Raw genomic sequence first — 17397 nt, 5'->3', positions numbered from 1 at the left:
GGCCGCAACGTCGTTCACGTTTGCGTGAACAACGCTCCACCAAGTCAACAAACGAGTCGGGCCCGCCACCTCTCTATCGACCGCCGCCTCGTCGTCAATGGGATTCCAATAAACGCGATTGATTGACCTATCTTTTCACCCCCCCCCCATTTAACCCGTTAGGCCGTCGCCATGGCAGACTCTCTGCCCTCTACACCACCTCCTCCATTCCCCGATCACCGTGAACCCGATAACCACGACGACGGATGCGAGTCAACCCAGCCATTTTCAATATCCTCTCCAGGGTCAGTGATGATCATGCTACCGGTGCGATGATTGCTCGGTTTCTCCCGGACGATGCGAATCCAGCCATACGCCCTTTGTCTGCCCGATGTTCGCATTGTCACGCAGGAGCAGCCGGTCGATTGTCACTGGCACCAGGTTTCGTTCAATATCTTTCCTCTCCTCTTCTCCCCTCCCCATTGAACACCGTGGACTGTCGTTCAGTTTCTCGCAGGCCATATGCTCACAGCACACCGCCCAAGGCTGTGAAGGGTCTTTATAAATAGCCAACTCCTACCCAGTAGGTACGCCTGCTGGAAGGACTGGGTCTCTTTATTCGCCCTGGACGCTGCTGAGAGCTATGTGGCTGATGCGTCTGGAAGTACGCGTTTCAAGCTATCAAGGACCTTTATAGATAGTCAACCCCTACCCAGCATGTGTGCACGATGCTGGGAGGACTAAGGTCCTTGACTCGCTTGAGACCGTTACTGATGGATACATTGTCTGCAAGAGCTGCGGTATCATGCTCACTGATTCAAATCCTCACTCCCCTTCCTCCCTTCTTCCTCTCGGCTAGCGCTGAATGCCCATCACAACACATGCTCGCTCCGTCTCTCGCAGGCCATACGCTCAAAGCATACCGTCCCAGGCTGTCAGGGGTCTTGATAAATAGCCAACTCCCACCCAACAGGTACGCCTGTTAGAAGGACTGGGGCTTCTGGTTCGCCTAGGACGCTGCTAAGAGCTATATGGCTGATGCTGCGTCTGCAAGTATGCGTCCCAAGCTGTCAGGGGTCTTTATAAATAGCCAACTCCTACCCGGCAGGTACGCCTGTTGGAAGGACTGGGGCTCTTGATTCGTTTGGGACCGTTGCTAGTAGTCGCATCGTCACGCGAGATCGGCGGATCTTCCCCTTCTCAGATTACGCTTACGAATATGGTTACAGGGAGATTGGTGGCATCGATGGAGACATGCCCGGCGGCAAACACAACGAAAGTTACGTAGCGACTACATCCTTCGCAAGCGACGATGACGAGAAACGTTGCAAAATCAACCTCTCTGAACTTAATGGAGTTGTTGCCTGGAAGAACGGCATCGACCTGGAGAAACAACACACATTGGATTTGCGTATCGATCTATACGTAGATACCACAAAGCTGCTAGCCATGTTCAAACTGCATGGCTTTATCCTACTCAAAGATGGCAACACCAAGAAAAAGCTTTACTTGCTTGTTCATCCAGAGTCGATCCAGTCGATCGAGTTCGCTCGCAGTCATCGTCCGCCCGCCATGCAGGGACCTGACGGCGACAACTTCATTTCCCTAGAGTTTACGATGACACAACCACCTAGTCTCGTGGCGCCAACGGCAAACAAAGGGTCTTACGAGCCGAGGCCTCGGTATCAAACTCTTTTTGACAACATGAAGTCTCTGGCTACATTGTGCCAGTTCACTGTTTACCTGAATCGCCTCAACCTTACACCGGAGTATCGAGAGCAGCTAGCTTTGCTCCCATCGGTCTTCTCGTCCTCTCATCCATTTGGCCTAATGCGGACGGACGAGATATTGGCATCGTTCGACGTTTTGTTCCATGGCGGGCCCGGTCAGGTTATCGACTTGGGCAAGACTGATCCTCCTTCTGGCACCAATCACAACCAGACTTTGGAAGAAATTGTAAAGGAAACAGCAGCAAAACCGACAGACGTCATCCCTCCCCCATATACCAACGATAGCTCGTCTCGGAATGCGCCGGGGTACTTGGCCCCTATTGGTACGGTCATTCTGTTTTCCATCATCGTCACTCTATCTCCCAAGCAGCAACTAACACTGCACTTTCAGATCGAAAGCGACGTATAAGTGAATCCTTGTCTCCTGTGACGACAGATGAACATGTGCAGCCGCCTTCCACCTCGGGCTCACTTCTTCAAAGCCCGAATCAGTTCTCAACCCCGACTAGTACGTCCTCTCTAGTATCATCAGCAATCACCTGCTCCAAGCTAATGCCGTTACCGTTCCAGACCGAAAGCGTCGACGCACAAGCGAGCTCTTATCTCAATCTCCAACTGACAAGCACATTCTCCTCGCAATACGCCGAGTGCTCAGCCGCACCGCCAGCCTCGATGTTCGGGTCAAACAGGTTGAGAAACTGATAACCGAGTGTCTCAATGTTGAAAGCACTTGCCGATACGACACAGAGGAGGTGGAGCAAATTTTCGGTCACATAAACACCAAAGTCGACGAAAGAATCGACGATCATTTGTATGATGTGCGTCGCGAACTCGAGGGCGCGCTCCTAAGCCAGACGGAGGAATGGGTGGCTGAGACGGTTGAACTAGCCCAAGAGGAGCTGCGGAAGGAGATCGAAGACGGGTGGGTCGAGGATATCCGTCAGGATATTACGGTGAAGATGGAGAAGATGGTCAAAAGAGAGGTGTTGAAGGACATGGTACAGGCAGTGAAGGTAATGAGGAGTGCTCAGGCGCACAAGGATGATGCGAAACCCACAACACGGAGGAGGATGTCCAACAGTACAGCAAGTACACAGAGCACGGCGACGTCTACCAAGCCGATCCCCTCTGCAACGTTAAACCAGTCGCTACCTGGCGCAATAGACCTCCAGACCGCCATCAGGGATATCCAGAGGAGGTTTAGTCCCAAGATCTCTGCGGAAGAAATGATGAGGGTGTTGGATTTCCTAGGCGAAAACCTCATTGAAGCAGTCAAATACAACGGGTGCGATACCGAGCTGAAGTGGCTGTATGTGCAAAGATGGGCAGCGAAGCAATAAGAGTAGCCGAGCTGATCTTAGCGTCGAGTCGAATACATCACACTTTTGGTACACTCTTTGATATCTCAGGCCGTCTCCAGTGGACTTTGCTTAAATCACAAGACATTTCCAATTCAAAGCATGCCAAATCGAGTCTTTTTCAGCTGTTTGCATTGGCAAGTGACATTTCATTGTCTTGTTACGACCTTTCCATATTAAGTAACCAAACAGGACTATCCACGTCGATGTATTTCTCCCTCTACTCACTCCCTCACATCACTTACCATGAAATGGGGTCCATTTCCCCGCATATGAATGGTAGGTAATTGATTATTCTTTTTGTTTATAGAAATATAGAAAAAAAAATACTAGGAAATAACTGTATTCGAGTGACCCACCACTATTAATGTCTTAACCATCCTAGAGAACTCAACCGGTTCAGGAAATTGACACAAGACGGTGGTAGACAAACACCTATAAACACGTAAGAGTCAAACCTTAGAGCCAAGAAGATGTGGAACAAAATGAAGGGGAGAGAGAGGCAATGGGTGAAATACCAAAAAAAAAAAAAAAAAAAAAAAAAAAAAGAAAAAGAAAGAAACAACATCTGGCGGCATTCGCTGGTTCTTTACCGACCTAACTGCTAGTCGAGTACGTCCACGTTGTTATGGTGTCTCCTAAGCCTGTCTTAATTACTTTGGGTGTGTGTTTGGTGTTTGCCTTGAACAGCAGTCAGATATCACGAGAAGAGAGACGGAGTCTTTTTGTCACGTAGTCATGTAGTACGTAACCATGTAGCGAGGTTGATATGTCAATTATGAGTATCTGAACGAGCCTTGGAGAACTTCTCACGTGGTACATAATGTAAGACTATATTGATACAAGTAGCTGTCCTCTCTTTTGTAAGACATGATTTAATCACTTTCCTGGGACTCTTACTTCAGCGTTTCTATCGTCATCACCTCATCCTCACCGGCACTAAGCCAGACTCCTTCTGCTTCGAATTCATGTACACCTAATGAAAAAGGATCATAAACCAAGAAGTAAAAAGTAACGTTCTATTGACTTGACTTTGACTGTATTTATTCATTCACCCAAAAAAACAGCTCATCTGATATCTACACCGTCTTCCACGCCAACCCTTTTATGCCAATCATCATCTACCTGATCCGCGCTTTGATATAAGGAACCTCCACATCCTCACCATCCGCATCCTCGGTCACCACCTCAAAGATCAACTCCTTCTGATGCGCCGGAATGGGCTTCTTGCTAATCGTCTCCACCAGCTCGCTGAGCTTGAGAGTATAGCGATCCTTGAGCTTGGCAGGCGGGAAGAACGAGGCATACAGCAAGCTGACCCCGGAACTCAACATGGAGATGGACAGACCGCGCTTCTCGAAATCGTCAATCAGCTCCTGCAGGGTAATGTCACCGACCTCGAAGCGGTCCCAGATCTTGTCGAGCGTGACCTTGCCATTGGGGCCGTTGTACTCGACCTTGGGGCTGGCGATGGGCTCGGAGAAGCCGAAGAAGGGCAGGGCCAGGTTGATGAAGCCGTTCTTGTACTGCTCAATGTCGGTCTTGCCGTCGATAATCTTGTACAGCTCGAGGACGACGAGGCCGGTAACCAGGGCCGTGGTGGTGGCGATGGCGGGAATGATCTTGCCGGCGATGAACTTGGTCTTGTGACGGTCGGCAGGCTCAATCTTGTAGTTCTCGGCGCGCAGGTTGCTGGCGGCCGTGATGAAGTCGATGTGATAGTTGGTGTCATCGTCCTTCTCAAACTCCACAACATTGAGCTTGAAGCCAGCAAGGGACTTGGGCTCGGGGAGCTGGGACTTGAGGTTGCCGAGCTCCGATTCGTCATCGAAGGCAGTGTTATCTGCGTTCGGGTCCTACTTTCAGTTAGCATCATCCCCAACACACAACTCGTTGTGGCAAATACTCACAGGTTCCTTCTCATCAGCCTGAATCTTGACATTCGAGTCAGGGGAGAAGTCAGGCACGATCATACCCTCCAAAGCCCGGAGGTAATCAGCCTTGCTCTTGCCCTTGGCATTGATACTATAGTTGAAGGCATGGAGGTTGGTAGCAGCCTCGAGGAAGCTAAAGTGGGTGGGGTTTTCAGGGTCGAACTTGAGCGGGTCAGGGGCGCGCTTGGGTCCGGACCAGAAGGGGGTACCGGTCGAGGACACGGAATCCTTGGGGAAGTTGTAAAGGAGCTGCTGAATAGCGTTGTTGTACTGCTTCTCGAAGAGCATGCGAGCCCATTGGACACAATCCTCAAAGGTGAGCGGGCGCTCGTGCTTTAGGAAGTCCGCCAACATCTCCAGCGTCGCCTTCTCGTTGCCACTCTGCTTCAGGGTAGTGTCGAGATAGTTTGGCTGGGTCAAGTAGAGGTTGACGGTCTCCGCAGGCTTGACAAATGAGCTCTCGAACAGCTCACGAGCCCAAGCAATGGTGTGCTCGATCTTGTTGGGGAAACTCCTGAGAGTGCACATGGGGAACGACTGCTCAGGAGGATCCTGGGAGGAAGAGTAGGACTCAGTGAGCCTAGGAAGCACCACTTGCGTGTTGCCCTTGGTGCCGAGGGTACCACTCTCAAGGAGAGGCTTGTGGAAGAAAACGCACCGTCTGTCGACATACGTTCTCGCCTCAACGTTGTCCAGCGCGTTAGTGACGCCATCCAAACCCTGCCAGAACTCCTCATTGAAGATCTCCTCGGTCTCGGGACTAACGCGATCCTTGAGAGAAACAATGTGGCCTTCGAGGTCAGGGTTCATAGCTTGCGCGGCCTTGGCCGCGCAGTCACTCTTCATCTGACCAACGTCCTTGGGACGGAACAAGAACTGTCTGTTCAAGTTGGACTTCTCGATCGAGTCCATATCGGTAACGGTAATCTTACCCTCAGGGCCTGTTCCGAGACCAATCATGGCCCAGTTCTTGAGCATCTCACAGCCAATGGCGCCAGCGCCAACAAGGAACTGCTTGACGTTCGAGATCTTCTCCTGAAACTCCTTACCAAAGACCGCAATCTGGCCGTCATACCTGCTACCAGTGGGCGCACAGAGTTCCTCGGTGCGCTTGGAGTTGGTGGGAAGAGCCTCGAGCGCATCGAAGTACATGAACTGCTTAATGGGGTGGAACTTGCCCGAAACAGCCTTGAGGACTTCCTGGGCAGTAAGGCCACCGAAGAAAGCGGCCATGGGGTTAAGGTCACCAGTAGCCTGGTAGCTGAGCTCCTTGAGAAGCTTGTCGTCGAACTCGACGTCAACACCCTGCTGCTTGGCAAACTCCTTAGCCGAGGCGATAACCACAAGCGCATCCTCGTCGTTCATCGGCCTTGGTAGACGTCCCTGAGACTTGGCGAAAGCGTGGAGAGCCTGGAATCCAATATGAAGCTGCTGAGGGCGATCGAACTTGGCGAAGTCGGAGATGACAAACTCGGGATCCTTGAGCGCGTTGGTAATGCTCTTGAACTCGATGGTCTTGGGCATTTTGACCTGCTGGTAGAGACCGCCCTTCTTGTACTGGCCAAGCCCCGACACGTCGCCGATAGAGAAGGTGTAGGGGCCCTTGACGGTGACCTTGCGGGGCTCGCAGCCGTTGAGTCCCTCCATACCCTCAACCTCCGAGAAGGTCACATAGTCGCCATCCTCAAGTCCATGCCTGGTCTCGTCAAGCGCAGAAACGAGACCCTCCTCGTCGATGCCAGCCACGATACCGTTAACGGGGTTTTCGCCGTTCGTGTCCATGACAGTAAAGTTATCGCCGAAATCACAGAAGATGCCGCCAAAGAGACCGTGTGTGTTGACAGCAATAAAGTAGATGCCCTTGGAGTGGCAGTATTCGCCGACAATAGTCTGGAGATCGGTGTGCTGGTTCGTAAGGACGACGACTTGGTACTTGTCAAACTGCGACAGGTTATCGGCGAGACTGTACAGAGGCCACGGTTAGCTACCGAACCTGTCAAGCTCACTCCCGTCCGGTTCATAACCTACCTTGGCGACTGGTGGATGTGAACGGGGGTATAAGCATTGAGCTCAGCAACGCGGGGAGCGGTGACCTGGTCGCGAGGCTTGCCGACATCCTCAGGGCGGAGGAAGAACTGGGCGGAGAGGTCGGCCCAGGCGGCGGGCTCGGGGTCGTGGAGGGTGAGGCTCTTGACGCCAGCAAGGGCCACGTTCTTGGCGATCTCGACGCCGAGGCCCTTGAGGCCGACGATGAGGACGTTGGAAGCGCTCATGCGCTTCATGGCCTCGTGGCCCAAGACATAGAGCTGGCGACTGTAGAGGGACTCATCAATCTCGGCCGTGGTGCCGGCTACTGATTCGTCGACTTGCATCCTGGTGACAAGGTCGACCTCGTTTTTCTGAGTGTCCTGGGAGATGGGCATCACGAAAGTGTCAGACTGACTGGCGCTAGCTACCAGGAACAAGCATCTGCCATCCCAAGTAGGATTCATGTAGACAAACGGGGTTTCAACTCACTGTCATGGTTCTCTTTAGAGAGATGGGTAGGTCCCCTTCGGATACTTTGCGCTTCCCCAGCTTGGCGACTGTTGATTACGGGCGGGCCGGTAGATTATAGATGGTGGAAAGTTCGTGACGCAAACAGAGCAAAAACAAGAACGAGAACTGAACCTAAAGTTGTTGATTCGCAGTGGTCGGGTATTGTGATACTTCAAGTTGGCGATGTTGGTCCAAAGAAAACGCCGATGTTGTAGTTGAATGACTCGGGAAAACAGACGACGGATCAAGCGCAAGTGCTACTATGTCGTACTATGTCAAGGTGCAAGTGCAAGTGCAAGTGCAAGTGGAAGTGGAAGCTGTCTGTAATCTGGAAGGTCGGGCGGCGGGGATGTCGAGGGAGGTTCGGTCAGCCCCGCCACCAGCTGTCAAGCATCAAGGAGAACTGCGGGGAATGGTGATGTGATGCACTGTCCGTCGTTGGCCAAGCACCTACCGCTGCAGCGTGCAGGTCGCTGTACTGCTGTTAGTGCAGTGTGCTGTAGCCTTCACCGTATGCGGCCTCGCACCTATTACTAGGTTGTACGTCTGGAAGTGGCTATGCTAGCTATGTACCTCTAGGTACCTCTACCTCGACCCAACCTCGTTTCACACTGGCTGTGCCCTGTCTCCTATCTGATCGGATAAACCTTGACTCAGAGTCTCATTGATGCTGAAGGGAAGCCAATATGTATTGTGGTTCACGCGCGCATGAACCTGGAAGGAACCGTGAGGACAGCAATAGAAGGATCGAATCATTACTAACACCCCTGGCAGTAGACGGTACGAGGCGGTCATGCACTAGAGGTACTTGCCCGATGTACCGATGGCGGTAAAACGTACTTGGTACAGTAAGCAAGGACCAGCCACTCAGCCCATCCGGCAGGCAACTTGTGCTCTCTTATCGTAGTGAGCCAATCACATTCAATGAGGCGCTTGTAGGTACTTCTCCATATTAACATAGCTGCGCGGGTACTTCAACCTTCCCTGTATCGCTTCAACCTCCCGTCATTCAATTAATTCCTCGTCTTTACCCATCAAGGTTCCTCGCAACGTAAACACCAACCATCTGTGTTTTCGTCATCGCCATCACCGACATAAAATCTATCTTCCCAAAAGAACTTCAAGTTCCAGTGGTTTCTTGCCCAGCGGTCCCTACTTTGGCTCGTTGGAGGCGTTGAACTAAGGACCTCGTCTCCTTTTCCCGAGATCAGTGAACCGCCCAGCTACTGGAGACCCTTGAGATATACGTCACTATCACATATTAGCTCGTATCCTTGCTGACGCTATCTTGCCCGCCGCTACCTTGACTGTAGAGACAAGCTGGAGCAAGATATGTGGCATACAGGAGACAACTCACAAGATCAAATCTGCGTTCGGAGGAATGTGGCCGTGAAAACCCCTGGTGTGCAATAAGTCGGGTCAGCACATGGGCATTAACTCCAAATCAGCACGGCCAGAAGTATCGTGTCTGCGGGTGGTGTTACACCATATAGACTGATTTTTTTGGATTTTCAGAAGAAAGAAAAAAAAAAGGCCTGCAGGTTACTCACCGCTCTCCGTATCCGTAATCACTAAAACATATTGTCTCGTCAGTATCAATTTCTTCCCCTGACACATCGTTCACTCACGAATAACTCACCTAGAAATATCCAAAGTGGCTTTCTCGCCAACCTTCATTTTCAATACAGCCTCATCCCATCCTATGCCCGTCACAAAAGCAGCACGTCAGCATAAAGTCTCCGATATATGAAAAAAGTGGACCGATGGTGGGCATATACCTCTGATGAGTCTCCCAACCCCGATTTGCGTGACAAAATCCCCACGACCGATCGAGCTGTCGAATCTGGATATAGTGTTATCAAAACTGACCAACAACCGGAGACGTGTGTGGTAAGGCAAGATTTTTCAATGGGGAAAAGAACATACTCGGCTCCCTTTCCATCGGCCTGGCTCGAGTCCTTCAGCCAACCAGTATACTCGATAACCACGGTCTGGCCAGCTTCTGGTTGTGGCCCGGTACCCGCAACGTGAGTGATTTTGTTGACACCCATTGTGTTGTTCTTGCTGGCAGTTTGTTTGTTTGTTTGTTTGTTTGTTTCCTTGCTTGCTTGCTTGCTTGCTTGTTGTCTGTGTCCCGAAAACAAGTGAATGGCCGAACAGGAGATATCTCTTGACGTATGTCGTCCGTTCTGGTCCTTAGTTTATATACCCAGCTCTTCGACCGATATCCCCTTTCTCCGATCTCCGACTTTTGGCGTTTATTTCTTTCCAACTCGTCCACTTACCTTACTCGAACCTAATCACAAGTCTCCGATATCCGATCACAACCTAACCTTTCTCCAGATATCGGTATTACTGTTCGATATATATTGTCGATCTCCGATCGTCTTCCCCAATTTTCACTAGCTCACTACTAGTGAATGATCGACTTCTCGGCCGACCTTGACCCTAGTTTGGTCCACACTGCTGAAGAACGACCGGGTGACTGACATCAATTTTCCTAGCCAAGCGTGGACAAGGGATGCTTCGTGTGCTGGAAAAGGGGTGCGAATAAGAAAGCTAGCGTGGTGTGATGAGTCTCCGAGACGAGAGGGATCGATGAGCAGATGTGAAAAAGGTTTGTCAGCGCTGAGGTAAATCGGGGGCTTGGCCGTTAACCAAACACCACGCGGAACTTCCTGATGTTTTTCCAACCGAACCGTGAGAGACTTCCTTAATGTGACGTGACTTGGGCATCTGAACCAGATCTCGATCGCGTGGGGTCTTCCAAGGGCGGATCCGTTCTCTTCTGGAGCCTAAGCAGCGTTCCCTAAAGTAGCCGAGTCAAGGGTAACCTTCCAAGTCGACAAACTATTGGGACCGGGGACCTCAGGTGACAAATCCAACGGCGTGACTTAGTAACCCTGCGAGGCAGATCCGGCACCTAGTGAGGTAAGGCAAGGACCCAGCACAACGGTAGCAATGCCTGGAAGCTTGTGATATCGACTGTGATGGCAAGCAGCACCGAGTCTAAGGAGTGGTGGAGATGAGCCAGGACGACGTCACGTTTTTTTCTTTTCTTCTTCCTCTCGCTAGGCCGGAAGGAGTCTAATTTCAAGAGAATGACCCCCAATTAGAGAGAATGAAGAAAACAACCGAGCAGAAGCTGACGAATATATTCCAGGGAAAGAATGGCGTCCAGGACGGTGTCTGGGGATGACTTGGTGCTGGCTTGCCGTTTGTGGCGCGTGAACGAATGAGAATGGAAGGAGAAAAGGCCGGTGAAAGTGCCCAAAACAGAGATGACGATCCACCCATATTTGAAGGAAATGTGGAAGAAACCAACATGGATGATGCAGTTGAAAACCTCAGGCTCGTGGCACTTGCCCAGTCTTGTTTGTATCTTTGGGACCCGGCCTGGAGTGTGATTTCCAAGTGAGATTGGTCGTGGAAGTGCGCATCGGGGAGGAGCTACCTTGCCTTCCACTTGGATGATCGGGTAGGGAGTGCTCATTGGGAGCCAAATACCTTGCCGCGAAATTTGTTATGACTCGAAGATCTCATCTGCATACAAGTCGGTAACTGGCATATGTGGTCTACGATTCCATCTCTGCGTCAATCCAGATTCGGACCCGGATGGTGTGTATCTTGCCGCGTGGGCGGTAAGGTAGATGTAGCCCTGACTCTTGACTTAGAGCCTCGCATGTCGCGTAATACAGTCTTTGACTTGTACCATTGAGCCCTGGGAGGGTACAGTAGACGGCCAACGACCCCCGGGCTGTTACCTTAACACACCACCTAGACAAATATTGATCTAGTAGATGAGTACCCGTGTGTGATGTGATCTGAACTAGTTTACTGGAAATGAGGACGGCTGGTTGTGACCAAAAAAGGGGGGGAAGGAATACCAACAGATCTTTTCTCTGCCGCTAAACCCCAGAATTTTGGAGGTAGGGCAATCAGCACGTCTGCCATGAATGAGTTAGTGAAACTGCCTGACCAAGCTATAAGCGGATTTCTTGTGGCAACTTCCGCTGGGAAGCTGGCTTCGCTAGCATAAGACTGTGGCCCTGCTGAAACCAGATTCCGTTGATCTGGTCACTTACAAGACCCCAATATCACATAGGATATCTCATCACAAGTCCTCCAGCTGATTGATGACTGAACTGGATGCCCCGATCTCGGATAACTACCTCAACCCCCCTGTCTTTATGCTTTCCCGCATCTTGATGCAAGGCAAGCAAGTCAGATCTAGGACGGAATGCGACAGGACATCATCCGTTGGTTGTTTCTCTCGTGAGGGGTTTGAGGCTCACTTCCATAATGACGCTCATTATGGTGGTTTAATTCGCGAACCTTTCTGCTGCCTGTTTCTCCATTCTTTAGGGCTGTTCCTTTGACAAATCAATCCTTGTTGGACTGAGTTTAGTACTCAACTTTACGCTCCGACACAGGCCAACAGCGGAATTGTCCTTTGCAAGCCGTTGTCCGTGTTTGTGGCTGCAGGACCGCTGATCCACAACGGATTGCAGCTGTCTAAAATGAGGAACGTGCAGAAGAATGGTCTCAAGACCATATCCCATACCGGCTTAATCCGTCACAGGGCGGTTGATGCTTTGGACGGTATAAGCAAGGTGCTCCCAGATTTGCTCTGCTTGAGACATAGCAGCAACCCTGTGCCACGTTATGGTCCCCAGGTGTGTGGCCCAAGCACATGGTAGATGATCAATCACATTGTCAATTTGAGAAGAGCAGCCGATCTGAAATTGGAGGCATGGGGTCACTCATATCGTGGATGGAAATTTGGTAAGGGGCGAGTAATCAGGCATTCATTCGCCCAGTTGCTGGTGATGCTTTCTTTTTGCCACACAGCGCCAAACTCAATGTGGTGTGAAGACGGCCGAGATGCACGGTACCTTGTAAGATGTGAGCCGAGCAAGAGGGCAGTGGTAGCCGATAATCAGATGGACGTTGTGCAATAAATTTATAGACTGAATCGCGCCGTGGGGCAACACCACGCCAATCTTTGCTGCTGTGAAATTGCTTCAGATCGACCCGGCATACGTTCAGTACGCACAGGCTCTGGGAGTTCATTTGCTGGAACCTCCATCTCCTCCATCGCTACCACCGCAATCTTATATGGAGGCTGGCGTTTAATTGTAGTGTGCAATGGCAAATATAATAAAGTCCCGGCAACTGGCATGCTGAACTGAATAGGGTGGATAAAGAACTTGTAGCTTGATAACAGTTGAGGTTCCGATGTGACAAACGGACCATATTGTAATCTCATGGTTCGCTTCACTTCTATCCTCTTGTGCCACTCGAACCGGCAACTATGAGCTTTGCAGTGTGTCGGCGGCTGCCTTGCCTACCATTTTAGATCTGAGCATTCTTTGTTGAGATTCGAATACACGATCAGTTATCAGGAATAACACCAAACCCGCCCTGGTACGGCAGCCTTCCGTCCAGCAGCGTCTAGTTTGTACCAAGACGCTGCCACGAGTCGACGATCAGTTCGGAACCTAGACTGGCTGGCTGCCGTGATTTATACATCGGGTAGTGACTTCACCCCAGTATTTGTTGGCCGCGAAAACCTGGGGTTGCGCAACAGAGTGAGGATCTGCCGCCTTACAAAACCTGATTTCAGATACCGCCACTACTCATCAATCGTCGGTACAGGGCAACTGAACTCAGTATGTGTTGTCGGTGTTGCAGTTCGGGCGATGGCAGGCACCGTGTCTCGATCTGCGCAACCACGAACTGCATGTCTTGTGAGAATCGCGGCAACTGCTGCTGTTCCCGGGCCAGATTAGGAGGTAGTCTGGTAGGGGGCGTGGTGAACAGCGACTAGAAAAGATTTGACGAACTTGGCAACTGTGACCGAGCTCATCAACAAGACAGCCATCCGGAAATCTGCAACATGGTTTTGGCGACCCTGACAACGCGATTCCGGTCTGCCTCTTCGCTCTTGACTGCATTACAATGCCTGGCCGCTTGTCCTGTTGGTGGAACTAGAGAGCTTTGACTTTAGTAGCAGAAAATTAAGACTTGAGGATTACCACCCGTAGAGCTACCGGAATGAGGATGCTTCGTACGTGGGATGCGGTAGGCCACATTATATCATACCTGCAATTAGCCCCAGGTTTCCAAGTGCAAGTGAAACTAGTGAAAGTCCGTGGGCCGTTTACGCAGCCTGGTTTCCAGTGTGAAAAGGTAAATTATGAGAACATCTACGTGATTAGCCGTCTGTTGGCATAAGCACAAGGCCATTGAGTAGTATCAGGTAAGATGGAGCAGCCAAAACAGACGGCAAAATCCGCCTGGTAATACTCTGATGTTTTAATATTTCGATTCCATTCCGATCGATGCAGATTATTCCTGACGAAAGCACCGCAAGGCTGGTTATGGGTACTTTTTTCTTCTTTTTCTTGTATTTTCGAAACGGATGACATCCTCGCCTCAACTGTAGCATCCATAGACGATGCCGGATGAATCTGTTTATGATAGTTTCCCTCGTCTCACACCTTCTCGGACCTCGAAAGTAGGGACTGATACAGCCAGGCGATGAGGCGTTGTTGTGGTTTTTGTGTAGATCGTCACACTCGTAAATCGGGATAGGGGCTGACTGCACGATATCTATTGTATCCAAACGTGCTCGTAAAGATAGCCCAATCGTCATGTGCCCCCGAAACAAGCCCGGCGTACCTAGTAAACAGGAGAAGAGATTATGTGGAGCAAAGTAGGAAGAAAGGAAGTGGAAATGATGCTGTATAGCAGCTGGCCCAAATCTCCCTTTCGGCCTGTGATGGCTTTTCTCTGGATTTGCACCGTCCAGACCTCAACGTCTGCTGCAATGAATCTTTTCTGTGTCTTGCTTGCTCAACACCCATGGCTGACAAACAGAACAAAACGATAAAGATGTGACTGCTCTGCATCACTGGCCGTGCGGGAACTTGAAAGTGTACGGGTGAATCAATCATCCCAACATGGGTTTGCCGTTGGTGATTCGACACTTGGGGGCTATTCTTCGCGTGGGAATCATCCCGAATTCCCGAAACACCTTGATTTCCGGGTATGGCCAGTTGAAGATATAAACTATATCATAATGAAGTTACATTGGCCACAGTACAACTCTTGGCTGCGCATCACGTGTCGTTTTCCTGCAACTGGCAAGGAGAACCAACAGATGGCCCGTTCTTATAGGTAATCGGTAAGTAGCTGTAGGAGCAGAGACACTCGCCGGTGAGCCTGGATGGGTGACCCATACACATGAACGCAGAAGCCTCCGGCGTTCTCACTAACTACCTCGTGGCTAATGCTTGAAATGCTGAGTATGGCAGCACTCCGGGATGATGATCCTACCAACTCTAAATGGTGTAAGTATCTCGAGCGGGGGGATTGTTGGGACGAGGTAACGATAACTGGAGAAGAGCCTTGTTAGACTCGTTGAGCGTGTCTTCTCTTTTGCAAACAAGGCGGCACAAAAATCGGTGATGAAGCACGAAAAATCGCGGAAACAACCCAAGGGGTGGCGCGACAGCGCTCCCACACATTCGCCGGACCACGACCATATGCGGCTGATCGAGCAAGATGGTTCTTAGGCCATATTTTGCCTATATCATGGGAGCAGGTTGCACGTTGCCAAATAGTATAATTAATCCGTGTGAATACGGACGAATCTTTGGCGATCCAGGGGGCAAACGGCACATAACATCGTGCTCGCTGCAACATGCAACAGAAAAGAAAAATGGCGAAGGATACGAGATAGTAATTCTTGGACAGCAAACTGCTCCGATGTTATCGCCAAAAGGGGAGAAGGGGTATCATGGTGTGTCAAACGCGGCCAGAACAGTTGAAGATCAGCAACAGCTTTTGCTCGTGGTTTCCCGCTAGTCGCGGTCGCATGAAGAACAAGGGACAGATTTTGACAAGCTGCGAGGGTAGGAGAGGCTCGAGCATTTTGGACGGGGGGGAGTCCTGTCCTCTCGCGAGAATGGCAGGCTGAGCGTACAAGGCACAGAGTACAACGTAGGCTGAATATAGAAAAACCGAGGAAGAGCCATATGGGGGGGTGGGACCGTTTTTGGCGCCGCCGTTTCGTTTCCCTTGGGAATCCTGGGTCTCTTGAAGAAACACTCGTGGTTTGGCTGAAGTCTTTTGTCTCGTTTCACGCTGGCAGTCTTTCCTTTGGCAAGATTATGAGGTCAATATTCGGGTTTGAGGTATGGTGAGCACGCCATGCCGCATGCTGCTTGGAGATAGGTAATGGATTCTCCTGATAGGCACGGATTGCAGGGCTTGAGGCTCTGTCGTTCCTGAACCATGTGCGGAGGGTAGGCTCAATGTTCCATTGAAACGAGGCAGTGCTAATTCTTTGACCATGCGATGGAGATTGACGTGGTGTTGGTGGCCATGTCAAGATAACCAACCCTCCATATTGGCGGAAAAGCCCACAATCCTACCCGCCATGGCACACGGCTGGCATTTGTAGGCAGGGGGGCCTCTAGGTAGGTAGAGGTAGGTAGCTGAGGTACTGGGAAATGGCGAAACGAATGTGTATGTTGGCTCAGTCGGTTCAACTGATTCCTGATAGTGGTGTCCCGTTGGTGGTATGTAGGGCCAGTCCCAGAAGGCCGGAATGGCGCAAGCACGCGTGGAGGAGACCACGAAAGGTGCGGAGGGAGGGAGGGAGGGGGGAACTAGATGGAGAAGGGAGTTTTTGGGGATGGGGAAGATGACGACGGCGAGGGAAGTGATGATGAGGCCTGGACATGGACAAGGAAAGGAAAAACAAGAGAGAGAAATGGTGGACGAGTGATGGTGAGGAGTGAATGTGCGTGCGCGGCGCGCTCGGTGCCTTCCCTAGAAGGATGTCTCCCCTTGTTGCTTCCCCTTGCAGAGGTGGGGAGAGGGTTACACAAGCCAATCACCGACCGTCTTTCGTCAGGAACAGCGAGGATTGGATCCACTCAGTCCACCAAGCGGCAAGGGACCGTAGCATAAGTGTATACTGAGCAGCAGCGACTACTAGCGGCATCAAATTCAATTCGAAATTCAATTGATACACGCTGGGCAGCAGCCAACCAGACAAGACCGGCTAGTATCGATAGACTCCACCAACATCGAACGCCTTTTGGCAAACTTTAACCAGCGAAGGGAAAGTATCGGATACATTTGTGCACATCTCAGCTTCGCATCTACTCACCCAAAACAAGCCACTTGTGCGACCGAGTGAGTGGTACAGAGAACATGATCATGCCATAGTGCCAAGCCGTCCATCCTTAGCAACCCGACGGAGTTGGTACTTAACATGCCCGTTCTTGTGTGCAGTTGCGAACTTGCAGTTGCGCGCGATGCATGCATGGAAGGAAGGGAAGGATACATATGTACACTAGAATCGTGGGCCCGCCCCAGTCTGCACTGCTTCCACTTCCGTTCCACTTCAGTTCCATCTCTCCACGGCGGGCACAGATGAAAGAGGGGAAGCGCGGGAGGGAGAATGTTCAAGTGGAAGATGATCGAGCAAAACCTGTCCAGGGTTTGGTCCATCACATATCCCGATGTTACCCTCATCCAACGCGAACGCCCGCCCGCCCGCCCGCCCGGACGCGAAGAGCTTTCAGTTCAATTGCTTCCCCCCTTTTCTGTGCACTTTTCGGGTGAGAACATTGGCATGCGTGACTGCCGCGTCGATGAGGAACGGGCATAAAGCGCATGGTCAATGCAGAATCAAGATCGGAGTGCCGATCTAGACGGACGCCTTCACGTTTCTTCTTCCGCCCTCACTGAGAAACACAAATCAAACCTACTTGACCTGTTCATTTCGGAGCCCAGAGCCTAGACGGCCTTTGCTTTTTCGTCGGGAAGAAATAGCGCGCA

The 17397-nt window shown here is 51.0% G+C and overlaps 3 protein-coding genes across 4 annotated transcripts; 1 reads left to right on the top strand and 2 right to left on the bottom strand.

The window, feature by feature from the left end:
- Positions 1-51: 51 nt before the first annotated feature.
- On the top strand, positions 52-3098 carry NCU04369. Of its 2 annotated transcripts, XM_011395786.1 has the most exons (4): positions 52-284; positions 525-2032; positions 2101-2217; positions 2280-3098. In XM_011395786.1, exons 2-4 carry the CDS (start codon positions 1234-1236, stop codon positions 3047-3049), a joined length of 1686 nt encoding a protein of 561 aa, XP_011394088.1. In that variant the 5' UTR covers positions 52-284; positions 525-1233; the 3' UTR covers positions 3050-3098. The 2 variants fall into 2 exon arrangements, with proteins under 2 accessions (XP_011394088.1, XP_011394087.1); XM_011395785.1 differs by having other exon boundaries at positions 52-2032.
- A 728-nt stretch (positions 3099-3826) lies between these two features.
- On the bottom strand, positions 3827-7894 carry NCU04370 (ubiquitin-activating enzyme E1 1). The gene is made up of 4 exons (XM_951050.3): positions 7519-7894; positions 7030-7409; positions 4978-6964; positions 3827-4923 (listed from the first exon to the last, which is right to left on the bottom strand). Exons 1-4 carry the CDS (start codon positions 7522-7524, stop codon positions 4189-4191), a joined length of 3108 nt encoding a protein of 1035 aa, XP_956143.2. The 5' UTR covers positions 7525-7894; the 3' UTR covers positions 3827-4188.
- Positions 7895-8447: 553 nt separating this feature from the next.
- Positions 8448-10332, bottom strand: fkr-3 (FK506-resistant-3). The gene is made up of 6 exons (XM_951051.2): positions 9466-10332; positions 9318-9382; positions 9179-9239; positions 9090-9110; positions 8897-8938; positions 8448-8790 (listed from the first exon to the last, which is right to left on the bottom strand). Exons 1-6 carry the CDS (start codon positions 9588-9590, stop codon positions 8763-8765), a joined length of 342 nt encoding a protein of 113 aa, XP_956144.2. The 5' UTR covers positions 9591-10332; the 3' UTR covers positions 8448-8762.
- Positions 10333-17397: the final 7065 nt, after the last annotated feature.

Source organism: Neurospora crassa, linkage group IV (assembly GCF_000182925.2).
Source record: "Neurospora crassa OR74A linkage group IV, whole genome shotgun sequence".
Taxonomy (NCBI): domain Eukaryota; kingdom Fungi; phylum Ascomycota; class Sordariomycetes; order Sordariales; family Sordariaceae; genus Neurospora; species Neurospora crassa.
The sequence above is the reverse complement of the archived record's forward strand: the minus strand, read 5'-3'. Positions and strand labels throughout refer to the sequence as shown.

What these genes read in the sequence shown, in the direction of transcription:
- fkr-3 (XM_951051.2), bottom strand. Translation starts at nt 9,590, where the DNA reads ATGGGTGTCAACAAAATCACTCACGTTGCGGGTACCGGGCCACAACCA. An exon ending in GCCACTTTGGATATTTCTAG is followed by an intron (nt 9,111 to 9,178) that starts GTGAGTTATTCG and finishes AATATGTTTTAG; the next exon opens with TGATTACGGATACGGAGAGC. An exon ending in GATTACGGATACGGAGAGCG is followed by an intron (nt 8,939 to 9,089) that starts GTGAGTAACCTG and finishes ATTGCACACCAG; the next exon opens with GGGTTTTCACGGCCACATTC.
- NCU04369 (XM_011395786.1), top strand. Translation starts at nt 1,234, where the DNA reads ATGCCCGGCGGCAAACACAACGAAAGTTACGTAGCGACTACATCCTTC. An exon ending in GGGGTACTTGGCCCCTATTG is followed by an intron (nt 2,033 to 2,100) that starts GTACGGTCATTC and finishes CTGCACTTTCAG; the next exon opens with ATCGAAAGCGACGTATAAGT. An exon ending in TCAGTTCTCAACCCCGACTA is followed by an intron (nt 2,218 to 2,279) that starts GTACGTCCTCTC and finishes TTACCGTTCCAG; the next exon opens with ACCGAAAGCGTCGACGCACA.
- NCU04370 (XM_951050.3), bottom strand. An exon ending in CACATCCACCAGTCGCCAAG is followed by an intron (nt 6,965 to 7,029) that starts GTAGGTTATGAA and finishes GCCTCTGTACAG; the next exon opens with TCTCGCCGATAACCTGTCGC. An exon ending in AGGCTGATGAGAAGGAACCT is followed by an intron (nt 4,924 to 4,977) that starts GTGAGTATTTGC and finishes AACTGAAAGTAG; the next exon opens with GACCCGAACGCAGATAACAC.